Below are 11,652 nucleotides of genomic sequence, written 5' to 3'. Positions count from 1 at the left end.
CACCCCCGCCTCCACCCCACCGATTCTGACCCACACCCCCGCCTCCGCCCCACCGACCCCGACCCACATCCCTGCCTCAGGACCACCGACCCCGGCCCACACCTCCACCTCAGCCCCACCGATTCAGACCCACACCCCTGCCTCCACCCTGCCAACCCTGACCCACACCTCCGCCCCACCAATTCTGACCCTCACCCCCGCCTCCACCCCACCAATTCTGACCCACACCCCTGTCTCAGTGCCACCAACCCAACCCCACACCCCCACCTCAGCCCCACCGATTCTGACCCACACCCCCGCCTCCGCTGAACCCACCCCAACCCACTCCCCCACTGGAGCCCCACTGATTCCAACCCCATCCCCCACCTCAGCCCCACCAGCCCTGACTCCAAGCCCTTTGCCTCAGCCCCGCCAACCACAACCCCAAACGCCTGGTCCCGCTTTGTCCCCGGGACCGGGAGGGTCCCTTATCCCCATGGCTCACCTCCCAGTAGATGTCATCCTCAAAGCAGGTCTCGTCTGCGGGATCGCCCCAGATCGGCAGCTTCAGGATGCCTCCTGGAAGCACCAAAGCAGGCCGTGAGGCAGGGGGGCATAAGCCCCCCGGGGGTGTGGGGCAGGGCTCCCTCCCCGTTGTAAGGAAGTGACCCTGAATTAGTATCCAGGACCCTTTGCTTGGGGCCTTCCCTGGTCTCCTCTCCCTGCCAGCCAGACGGGTCCAATTTCTCCATCTTGTTCTAGCAGGGGGACTCTCAAAGGAGCACGTCTGCATCATGCAGTACCAGGAGGACGACTGTGTGGGGGAGTAGGTGTTTCCTCTCCTATTAGCCATGAACTCCATGCGACTACTGACAGCGGGTGAGTGGGCCCTAAACAGAGACCTGCTGCTTGCTCACAACCCTGAGCTATCCCAGAAGAGGCCGTCCTGATCGGGAAGGTGGGAAGGAGGCAAGAGAGGGTTTCTGCCATGCTCCAGCTGCCCACAAAGCGGCAGCAATGACATGTTGGATGGGAGAAGATGGCCAGAGTCCACCAGTCCAGACAGCAAAGGGAACAAAACGAGTGCTATCACGTTGCTTAGTACTGGACTAACGCAAGCTCCAACCCCATCTCCCTGCAAGCAGAAACCAAGGCTGTGATCTGACCCCCACTAATCCGCCTTTTCTCTAAACCCATGCGAGTTTCCTGGGATTCAAAAGTCCCCCTTTGCTGCCTAGTTCCCTCTACCCCTGTGGGCTTTGGGACAGTCCTATCTGCAGGTTATCACAAGTGATGTGAGCAAGCTTGGGGTTGCTGTTTCTGCCAGGAGGGTGCAGCCCTCACAGCGTAAGTAGGAAGGATCCATCCGGTCAAAGGGAGGAGCACATGAATGCCCAATTCAGCCACAGGCTGAACTCAACCCTCCTCTCTCCATGCTCCCCTCCTGCTTACCCACAAGGGCCCCCCCAGCGAAAGCCATGACCAAAGATACAACAATGCCAGCTGCCTGGAAACCTCCTTGGACACTGGGTGACCAGGTCTTGTAGCTGCCAGTGAAGTCAAAGGCCTTGATAAACCTGCAGAGGACAGAAATGATGGGGATTGCTTCCGGCAGGAGACCTTCCCCAGATGGAGGAAAGCTATGCTGAGTCAGGCTGGAGAAGTGTGTGCCCTGCTCACTCAGAGCTCCCTCTTCTGCAGAGAACTAGAAGAATGTCGCAATGGCAGAAAACACTGCTCACTTCCTCCTCCTCTACCCCCCCCCACACATGAAGCTTTAACTAGGAGGAGCAGCCCAAAATGTAAACATTTCAGACCTTCAGCCTTTACCTGACCCTCAAAACAATGCAGAGATAGAAAGAGGAACCTTTCTCCCATCCATTGTGCCCCAGAACAATGCCAAGGATTGGGATTATGGCTCATCTTTTGAAGACACCAGAGAAGTGTCAGCTGCAAGAGATTAGTCTCTCACAATTCAGCAAGCCCAAATTAGCAAGTCCACTGCATGTTCTTGAGGGGAGAAAGGGACAGTTCTGGACACAAAGCAAAAGCTATTAATTGATGCTATCTTCCAGCCCAAGGAGCCCCAGGTAAAATCTATTGTTATGGAAGAGTCTCAAGCTGTCTTACCCTTCCTTTCCATACACATCCTCTGTGGCTGCAGCTGCAGTGATGGCTCCCACAATGCCCCCAATAAGGCCTGGCATGCCATGGAGGTTGTGGATGCCACATGTGTCCTGGATGTGCAACTTGGACTCCAAAACAGGCTGAGGGGAAGGGAAGTAGAGAGAGATCACGAACATGAGCACAGTCTGGAAAGGAATTAGTTCCTTCCATGGAGCACTGGGATCAGCAGGGAAGGAAGAGTGATATTATGGGTTCCATTCAAGAACTAAAGGCTTGCAGACAATGACTGAGCCAAGCTTAAGGTGAAATGAAAACATCCTCCAAACAGTCTCCTATTGGGGCCTTCCTGAGAATTTTGAGGCAGTAAATGGAGTCAAATGCGTCTCCATAAGGGACAGTGGAAAGCAGGAACCATCAAAGGGAAATGAATCCATTCCTGGTCTCCTTAGCAGGACCAGGGCTGCAATCCCCCACACAGCACTCACCGTGAGGTAGACATACCCCACTGTGGACACGATGCCACAGATGAACCCAACAATGAGGGAGCCATATGGAGTCAGCATCATCTCCGCACTTGTGCCCACAGCCACGCCGCCAGCCAGTGTTGCATTCTGGATGTGAACCTGCAGAAGTAACCGTCTTGTCTTATTATCTCAGAGAGATCCCAATTGCTCAGGGATGGTGCAGATGGTAAAGCAGGAGAATCAGCTCTGAAAATACTTCCAGAGGAAATATCAGGGCCCATTTTCCTGCTTGCTGGAGAAAAACAAAAGAAGAAGAACAGGCAGCCTCTGTTGCAGCACAGCAGCACATAGACTCCCACTCCCCATACCACACACACTCCTTGCATCCACAAATCTGGGTGGGGAGTTGTGATGAGATGGAAATTGTCTCACCCGTGTGTCACGCAGGCTCTGCTGTCACACAGTTGTGCACCCACACACATAACATGTACAAGTCAGCCCCCTGATTGCTTACAAGCTGCCGCACAGGCCCTGCTTGGCTTGCTGGAGAATGCTGCCAAACACAGCTCTGCAACATGCCCATCAGAAGCTTTCTTGGCACAGCACGTTGATGTGTGTATGGCCCTGCTGTGCCTTAGGTCCACCATGTGCAGAGCATCACCCAGTTCTTTCCCCTGCATGCCTTGAGCACCACAGGATTCGCTACCTGCCTGCTTATTTCGAATAGCCTCTGGTTTTCTGGCTGGGGGCTGCTTGCACCATCATGCCCTGAAATGCAGTACCTTTTCAGCAAATTAAAAGTGTCAATCCCTTTCTGGTCCCTTGATCAACCTAGTGACAAGTCCTCTGGGCAGCACAAGGCTCTTTGCTCCCAGCTTACCATGTCAAGCTTGCCTTTCTTCTGCAGCATGCTGGAGAAGGCCATTGTAGTGAGGACACAAGCAGCCAGTGAGCAGTACGTGTTAATGGCAGCTCGGTGCTGGGCATCCCCATGTTCAGAAATGGCTGAGTTAAAACTTGGCCAGTACATCCACAGATACAGGGTACCTGATGCGATGGTGAGGTGGGGACAAAGAACAGAAAGGGAAAAGAAAGAATACAGGGATTGAAAAATCCCTAAAAGGAAGATCTTTCTTTGCACAGAGAAGTTAAATCCATGGGTTCACGAGTCTTGCTGCCCCAGCACTGTTCCCCCCACAGCATCAGGAGATGCTGGCAGAGGAGGGAAACCAAAACGCTTACTTGTTTTCCCAGGCACCATCTCAACCCAAGCCCTGATGAAGGGCGCTGGGTAGCTCTGAATTGCCAAAAAGTGGGATATAGTGTTCCTCAGTACCAGGCCCTAGTTTCAGTCCGGTTTCCCCAGAGACATAGGAGGGACCAGCTCACTGTAGCTGAGCAGTACACAAATACCAACTCCACTGAGGCTGAGGTTGACTCACCGATCATAGCGAAGAGGTCAGAGTGGTACACAGAGCCCTGCTTGTCCTTACTCTGCTCCAGGTTGGGTCTGTACAGGATGCGTGTCACGGTCAGGCCAAAGTAGGCCCCAAAGGTGTGAATGGTCATGGAGCCACCTGCATCTTTAACCTACAGCCATGGAAAAACAGAAGTTCCCTTCTGGAATCTCCACTTATTCTGGAAAAGAGATCTGGTTTGCATCATGCCCAGCTTGTCTGCCCAATTTCCAGCCTGCACTTGGTCATGGGGAGAGAGGGACAAAAATGCTCCAGTCCTGCTGTTTATTCTGCTCTTTTGGTCCTGTGTATGGCCATGCCATTCCTCTCAGCTCCTCCTTGGAAGGCATCAAGGCAGAAGAGAATTTCTGACCTGTCCCAATGACAAGTGGGTTGCAACAATATCCTTAAAACAAACCAGGATTAACCTTCTTCCATCACCAGCAGATGAAATAGGCGCAGGACTGAGCATTAAATACAGAATAGTTTATCCCTTTCACCTCAGGATTCTTATACAAATATTAAAAAGCCACAAGTATTACAAGCAGAAACAGACAGGAGTAAGATCTAGTTCCTGAAGCACTTCCCCTTGAACACTGGTGGTGCTTGTTGTGAATGCAGACTTCCTGCTGGCTTGCGAGGGATTGAATCAAGAGTCCTTGCTGTCCCTGAGTGCTCTGGCAGTGGGGAATGGGCTCAGTATGGTGGCACTAGGCCATCTTTGATAAAGCACACCAATAACCTCTCTCCAAATCTTTGTCCTCCTCTCCTCCTCTGCCTTATTGCCTCAAACATTTGTGGTTGTGGTTGCATTACTTTTCTACTTTTCTATCTGCCTCAGGACTCCTGCAGCTGCTGCAGTTTTCTCTCGTTAGCTGCATTTGCCCAGAGCTGGTGTCAGAAGCATCACCTACAGAGATGGGGTAAGAAGCAGCCACACAAGACAGCAAGAGCCGAACCTCTGTGCATGGCTGCTGTCTGGACTCATTTACATGATGTAATGAGGCTGGAGGGAATCACAGAGGGTATTTCAAAGGCACACAGTCAAGATAATCATCAGGCTGTCAGACGAGAATTCCCCTTTTCACATCACTGCTGATAAGCATCGGCGAAGGATCCCAGCCTCATGTTTCAAACTACCAGGCTAGTGGCTCCCCAAGAGTTCCTTTTCCCCAGTGTGAGAGTTACTCCAGGGTCCCCATTGCTCAGGCTCTCAGCTTCACCTCCTACTTTCTCTCTGGTTCTACAAGTGTGTTTTCATCCCTCACACCAGGAAAATGAAATTCCGACTGGCAGTTAGAAATAAATAAAGCTCTATTTCTTCCAAGGCTTCGCCATCATTTCGCTCATGCCAGGTTGGCTCCCACGTGTGCTCAGGTCTTCTGGGAGCCTCTTTGCTTTCCAGACCCCCAAATCCTCTCTCAGACCGCAGGAACCCTGCCTCTGTCAGCAGACATCCCATCCACTTTGTCATCTGATTTCCTTCTACAAAGCCCATATTCCAGCAGGGGAAGCAGCCAAGAGGGAAATCTCTGACAGACATAAAGAGAATGACTGGCCCTTTGCGTCAAGACTCCTTGGCTGCCTTGGGAGCCTTAGTAGAGGGACCCAGGGCTCTTGACTCATCAGGCTTGTATGTAAAACCCTGGGAAATCTCCTTTCTCAGGGAAAGGAGGGGTCAGACCACAGGGGAGTGGCTCCTGCCATCCCCCTCCTTTCTAATGCTTTTACTTTTTCTGCCTAAATTATTGCATTTCAAATGCTTATGAAAGCAATGGCTTGGTGGAGCCATAGCAAAGGGAGACATTTTGAAGAAACATGCAGGGAGGAAGAAACAGAACCAAGTTGGTGCTGCCTAAAGGAAAGCCTTACATGAAGCAGGTTGAGGAGGATGTACTCATTCACTGCAAAGAGCGTGACTTGAAACAAAGTCATGACGAGGAGCTGTATGGGGCTAGTTTTGCCCAGGATGGCCCCAAAGGCAATGCACACAGAGCCCACACAGAAATCAGCATTGATCAGACTGAAAGAGAGAAAGGAAAATTATGGTTTAATAAGGAAGTACTATCCCATAACTCACCCTTACCCACCCCAGCTCTAGAGAATCCCAGCCCAGGACAAATAGGTGATTAGGAGCCAGCCCTGGATTTCCCACTGACCTTCCTCACATCCTGACATATTGTCCAATTAAGGTGCTTTCTCCCAAATTATTTGAACAATAAAATGCAGGATCATGTAAGTTCTTAGGACTGGGGTCCCTGGTGCTTGGCTTGGGGAGTAAGAGATGATTCTCATCTCACATTTCGAATTGAACAGTACCTCCATAATAGCAGCCACCTTTGGGGTAAAAGGTGGAAAGCGGCTGAAGGTATGCAGAACCCCACTCTGCTGCATTGGTGGAGGGAAATCAGGCCAAAGAGCTTTCCTTATGCAACATGCTCTTTAGGGTCCACGGAAGGAAGACAACAGTTTCAGGACTGTCTTTTGCATATAACACAGGGACAGGCGCTCCCAGCTGCTTGGCTCCCATCCCAGCTTGCCCACTGCCCAGCCCAGAGGTGGCACCCCAGAGCCCATGTCTCTCCTTACTTCTCCACTCCAATGAGGATCTTTCCAGTCTTGAAAGAGTGGAACCAGCCTTGCATCAGGAGAGCCCACTGGATCCCAAAGGCAGCGAGGAGGAAATTGAAACCCACAGCTCCGAATCCATAACGCTTGAGGAACATCATGAGGAAGCCAAAGCCCACAAAGATCATCACATGGACGTCCTGGAAAGCTGTGCCAAGGGAAGGAATCATCAGCTCTGCAGGGGAAGGTAGGGCCGCAAATGCCGTTTGAATTCAGCAGTGCAGAGAAACTAAGTATGTCAATGACAGTGGGGAAGAAATTCAAGGGAAAAATATGTGTGTTTTTCACATGCCCCCTCATTTCTAAGTCTGAAGACTGCTCAGCTTTTGGAAACTGGCTTTTGGTTAAAAAATTCAGTCTTGAAAGCCAAAAATGTTTACTAAAAGCAGTTTGCAAGGGAAGACTGGAGAGTCTAAAGGAGTGTGCAAAGGAAAATATTTTTCGATTCAAATTGTTTTTTTCCCTTGTTTTTTCAAAAACTGAGAAAATGCAAGTAAAATGAATAGTGTCCTGGTTTTGTTAAAAGCACATGAATGGTCATTTTGAGTAGGCCCATCATGCCAAGCATCCTGGCCCTGTTGATAGCTTGGAGCAAATATTTAGGGAAGAGTATAGTAACAATAGAAACTTACTTTTTTTTTTTTTTAATTAAACAGTAAACTGTAATTTTTCTGACCATCAACCTCTGCAGGCCAATCCACAGCACAGTGCTTGTAACCATTGCTTCTTCCAGCTGTCAGAGCTAACCTTGCTGAGAGAAGTGGTGACTGTTGGAATTTATAGTGATAGCTATGCAACTGTTTCTGGCTTGTTCCCTTGAACTGATCTAAGGGGTCTCCCTTTGACATAGGAAGTAGCATGTGGAAAGATGAGCTCTGAGCAGTGCTGGAACAGAGGCGCGCTCTCCCTCTCCTGTTGTAGTGGAGACCCTCGCTTCACTGAAGTCAGTGGCAAAATATGCCTGACACCAGGATCTCACTTTCTGAGAGTTTCACTGCTTAATTGTTCCCTTCAGTCTGGAGCAAGAGTCAGCCCCACCAGAGATATCCAGTTCTTCCAAGAGTGCTCATACCTGCTAACTCTTGTCCCTGAGATGCCCTTCCCTGGGGGAAACTGTACCTGTGGGACTGTGAGCCTCTTGAGAGAAATTCTTGGTGCAATAAACCTGGTTTACTTTTTAATGTTGCATTGTTTCTTTCAGATAAGCATCACTTTGCAATTAAGTGAGCTGAAAAGCTGCATAATTACAAATTAAATCATGCATACCCTCACACTGGAGACTGCTCTGCCCATGAAAAGAGCAGGACACCCGAGACGGGGTTCCCCTGCCAGGAGACACCCACCAGCAAACCAACACTGTAGAAGAGGTGAACAAAGCACATACAGAGCTACATCAGCAATTTCTGCATTATGCAGTGCACAGAACACTATAGCCTCTATAGCCAGCAAAGACTGTGTGCCTCAGGTACAAGGTATAAGGTCAGAGCCAAAGAAATTTAGTAACTGAGAATCTGCTCTACCGCTAACCTGTGCTGGCCCTTTAGCGTGCAGGGAGCCCAGCAGGCCTGGATCAGCTCCTGCAGGGACAATGGGACTGTATCCATTGCTTCCACTGAGGGCTGGATGAGGATTTGGGTGAGATGTAACTCTGCAGAAGTCTTAGCTTCTGTCCATTGGTACTTTCCAAGATCTTGCAACTTGTATAAGGACAAGCATTTGGACAGGCTCCAGCAGTGTAGTGCCAAGTTGCAGAGACAGGTTAATTTTCTTGTTTCTAAAAATGCTCCCCACCCCTATGAAATTCCTTGCAAAAGAGCAAGGAGACAAGACCTGCAGCTGACACTGTTCAGCAGAGATCACTTCAAGTGCACTTCTCTGCATGTCCTAAGAACCAGTCTTCGTAACTCTGATTTTACCATGCAATCACACACACTTTCCCTTTGTAGCTGTATTTATTTTCACCACCTCTCTTCTCAAGGATAAGCAGCAAAATACACAGCTAGAATGATCTGCTGCCATTTGCATTATATACTCCTGCTGAATCCTTCTGAAAGCAGAAATATGTAGGTCAAAATTAAGGTTGCAGACTGTGCATCCTCCAAAAACACAGAGGATCCTGATTGTGTATTACACCCTGTACAAACACAGAAGGAAGAGCAGGTCTTTCCTCAAACTGCATGCAGTCTAAAGCCTTGCTTTTGTTTTCCCTTGAGAAGAATAACATGTTTTTGTGACTCACAAGTAGCCCAGGCGCTTCTAAGCCCTAAAGTTTTTGTGACCTTGCTTTTGAGGGAAGGCAATTGCCATTGCTATCAAGGAGAAGTGTTTGGGCTTTGGGAATACTACCTGTACCGAAGAATCTCATTTCTTTCCCCTAGAGAGCAGATGATTCACCCATTATGGAATATCAACACGTTATTCAAAACTAAAAGAAATTGTAGTGCTGACTGGAGGTGAACTGGCAGTCGTGGAAATGGGCGCCACTAATACAACTGCACGCAGGCTTCCTCCTGCTTGGATTTCCTAATCATCTCTGGGCTTGGAGGACTCTTCAGTTTGTCATGCCTTTCCCACTGCAACATCTTTGCCATTGCAGACAGATCCTGCAGTCACAGAAACATTAAGGCAAATGATCCGTATGTGTTTAACCATCTCAGTCTCTTCTAAGCAGAGCTGGATGGACACAAAGATCAAAATGCCAGGGCTCTGTCATCTTGCCACATTTGACCATCTTTGCAGAGAAAGAGAGAGAGAGAGAGAGAGAGAGAGAGAATGAGAGACAGAAAGAGAGTATTTCTGATTAGATAATGGGGAAAAAACAGCTCTGCTTTTGGGCACATGAGCCCTTCCTCAGGTCTGAAATAGAAACAGAATTCAAAGTTAAACTGAGAACAGTTGCTCTGAAGTTGATTTAATTATGTGAATCTGTTAAGCCATTTGAGGGAGAATATTTAGTGCTGTGGAGCAAAGCTGGGTTATGAGCATAAGAGAGATATAACATTGCTAGCTCCTACAAGCTCCTTGGCCTAAAAACTCGCCTCCCTGATGTCCTCCCAGCATTACGATGACAACAGCACTTGTGCACCGCTGCTGCTTCACACAGACCTGTGTGGGGTTAGTCCAAAGGGCAGGATCTTGACAAAGAGCTCAGGGGAGTCATGGCCTTAGACTAACCAGAATGCCAGCTGAACGACTGAACGACTGGTTTTTGTAAGCAAATCCTTCTCTGAAATAGCTAATCCTCAGCAGGTACAGGTTTCTATAGCTCCTTTGATTTAGATGGTGTTTTTAATGTTTTAAATAGATCCATGACTCAGGCCTGTTGCTTCCTTGGAAACAATTGCCTACAGAAGCAGAGTGTTTCCAACAGTTGACAAAGAAGATGACCAACACTGGAGATCAAATCCAGCCAAACACACTGCCTGGTCAAAAAGGCTTTAAGCACCTGAAAAACCCCTACTGCAATATGATGCAGTGACTGAAGAGCCCTGGGAACCTGGCAGGTCAGGAGATCTCCAGCATCAAAATGGCAGTAACTAAAGGGTAATTTACTAGTGAGGGGGAGGACATAGGAAGGGGAGGAAGATGTCACAGGATTTAGACAGCCGTTCCTCTGTATGCACAGAAAAGCTTGCTCAGATCCAGAGCCAAGGGAGGAGGCAGCAAGCCGAAATTTGAAAGGTGCTGAGAACACGTCAGCCCTATTCCTGGAAAAAAGACGTCATTTACTGGTATCACAGTACCCTGTTGACAGTGCCCCAAGAGCACCAGGAAGCCACAAGGCTTTTCTCTTGCTCTTTGCTAAGTCTCAGACCAGCCCCAAGGCAAGAGCCTGATTCTCCAGGTGGAGACATCACCTCCGACAGGCTGTGTCCCAAGTCAGATATATCTGGGGAAGACAAAAGAAGCGCTTGGCAAGGGCTTGTCCTTCTAAAACTTCCCCTTCACCTTCTCCCAAATCCATACATAGAGCTGTGGGGCAATGAAGCCATTTTCTGGGTAGTGGATACATGCTGAGCTTGTTGTAGCAGAGGTCAGACAGCAACTCACAGTCCTGTAACATGGCCCAGGGCTCTTCCTTCCCTTTCTCCTCAAGAGTTCTGCTGAGAGCCATTCTAGGGGTGTTCATTCATGTAATATGGAAGATCTAAGCCCGTCTCTCACTGCCATTTCTGAGGCCTGCCCTTACTTCCCCTTCTTGCAGGGACGGCAGTCTCAGGAGCTTGTCGAGGAGCCCAGCTCCACCCCGGAGCTAGCAGGCACCTCTCCAAATTACAGCCCTCACCCGCAAAGAACAAGGTCCTGGGAAGACCTTAAGGACCACAGCCAAATAGCAGAGAGATGGGTTGGTCCAGCAGGAGGGACCCTGCAACTGGGGCTGGGATGGTGGGGAGGGTGGTGCTGGGAGCAGCATTTGCAGATACATGCAGTGTTGAGGGATGGGGCCAGCCAACACTCAGACTAGGGTTCCCAAATACTCACATGGGTATCGGAAGTAGAAATCATTCTCTATGTCACTGGTCACATTCATCTCTTGCTTCTCTTCCTCCCAGTGTGCATCAGCTTCAGGACCAAAGCGCACAAAGACCCCAAAAAGGATGATCATGGCCACCTCCCAGAGGAGGCAGACAAGCGGGAGGCGCCAGCGCATGTACGTGTTCTTTGCCATCCCCTGGTGCCTCGGCCGCTCCATCCACAGAGATCCCTGGGGGGCCGGCAGAACGTGTGAGCCCGCATCCCCCGCACCCGCGGAAGGCAGGCGACATATATAAGTATGAGAGTGCAAGGTGGGGCCCAGGGAGGTGCCTCTAGCAGGATCACGTTTCAGAGTGCGGGAGGTTCAACAGACTTGCTCTCACCCTCCTTCCTCCCCAGGAGGAGGGACAGGTCTCCAGCACCTTTCCTCTGAGCTACTCCAAACACCTCTGAGCCCTGCCTCTGAGGGTGACTGCAAGAGGTGTGAGGCTGGTGCCCAGCAGGGAGTGGAGAGTCCAGGC

At 49.8% G+C, this 11,652-nt stretch overlaps 1 protein-coding gene across 1 annotated transcript in view; it reads right to left on the bottom strand.

Moving 5' to 3' along the window:
• RHCG (Rh family C glycoprotein) overlaps window positions 1–11,383 on the bottom strand; it is a 13,488-nt gene extending 2,105 nt beyond the window's left edge. The window contains exons 1-9 of the mRNA XM_026060692.1: window positions 11,138–11,383; window positions 6,617–6,803; window positions 5,900–6,050; window positions 4,013–4,160; window positions 3,451–3,617; window positions 2,592–2,729; window positions 2,110–2,246; window positions 1,432–1,556; window positions 485–558 (exon numbers count right to left, since the gene is read on the bottom strand). Coding sequence (XP_025916477.1) covers window positions 485–558; window positions 1,432–1,556; window positions 2,110–2,246; window positions 2,592–2,729; window positions 3,451–3,617; window positions 4,013–4,160; window positions 5,900–6,050; window positions 6,617–6,803; window positions 11,138–11,348 — 1,338 coding nt within the window. The 5' untranslated portion in view covers window positions 11,349–11,383. The remainder of the gene's footprint in view (window positions 1–484; window positions 559–1,431; window positions 1,557–2,109; window positions 2,247–2,591; window positions 2,730–3,450; window positions 3,618–4,012; window positions 4,161–5,899; window positions 6,051–6,616; window positions 6,804–11,137) is intronic.
• Window positions 11,384–11,652: the final 269 nt, after the last annotated feature.

This window comes from Apteryx rowi, unplaced genomic scaffold (assembly GCF_003343035.1).
Source record: "Apteryx rowi isolate R43461 unplaced genomic scaffold, aptRow1 scaffold_17, whole genome shotgun sequence".
Classification (NCBI taxonomy): domain Eukaryota; kingdom Metazoa; phylum Chordata; class Aves; order Apterygiformes; family Apterygidae; genus Apteryx; species Apteryx rowi.
Note: the sequence above shows the minus strand (reverse complement) of the source record. Positions and strands in the feature narration are given on the sequence as shown.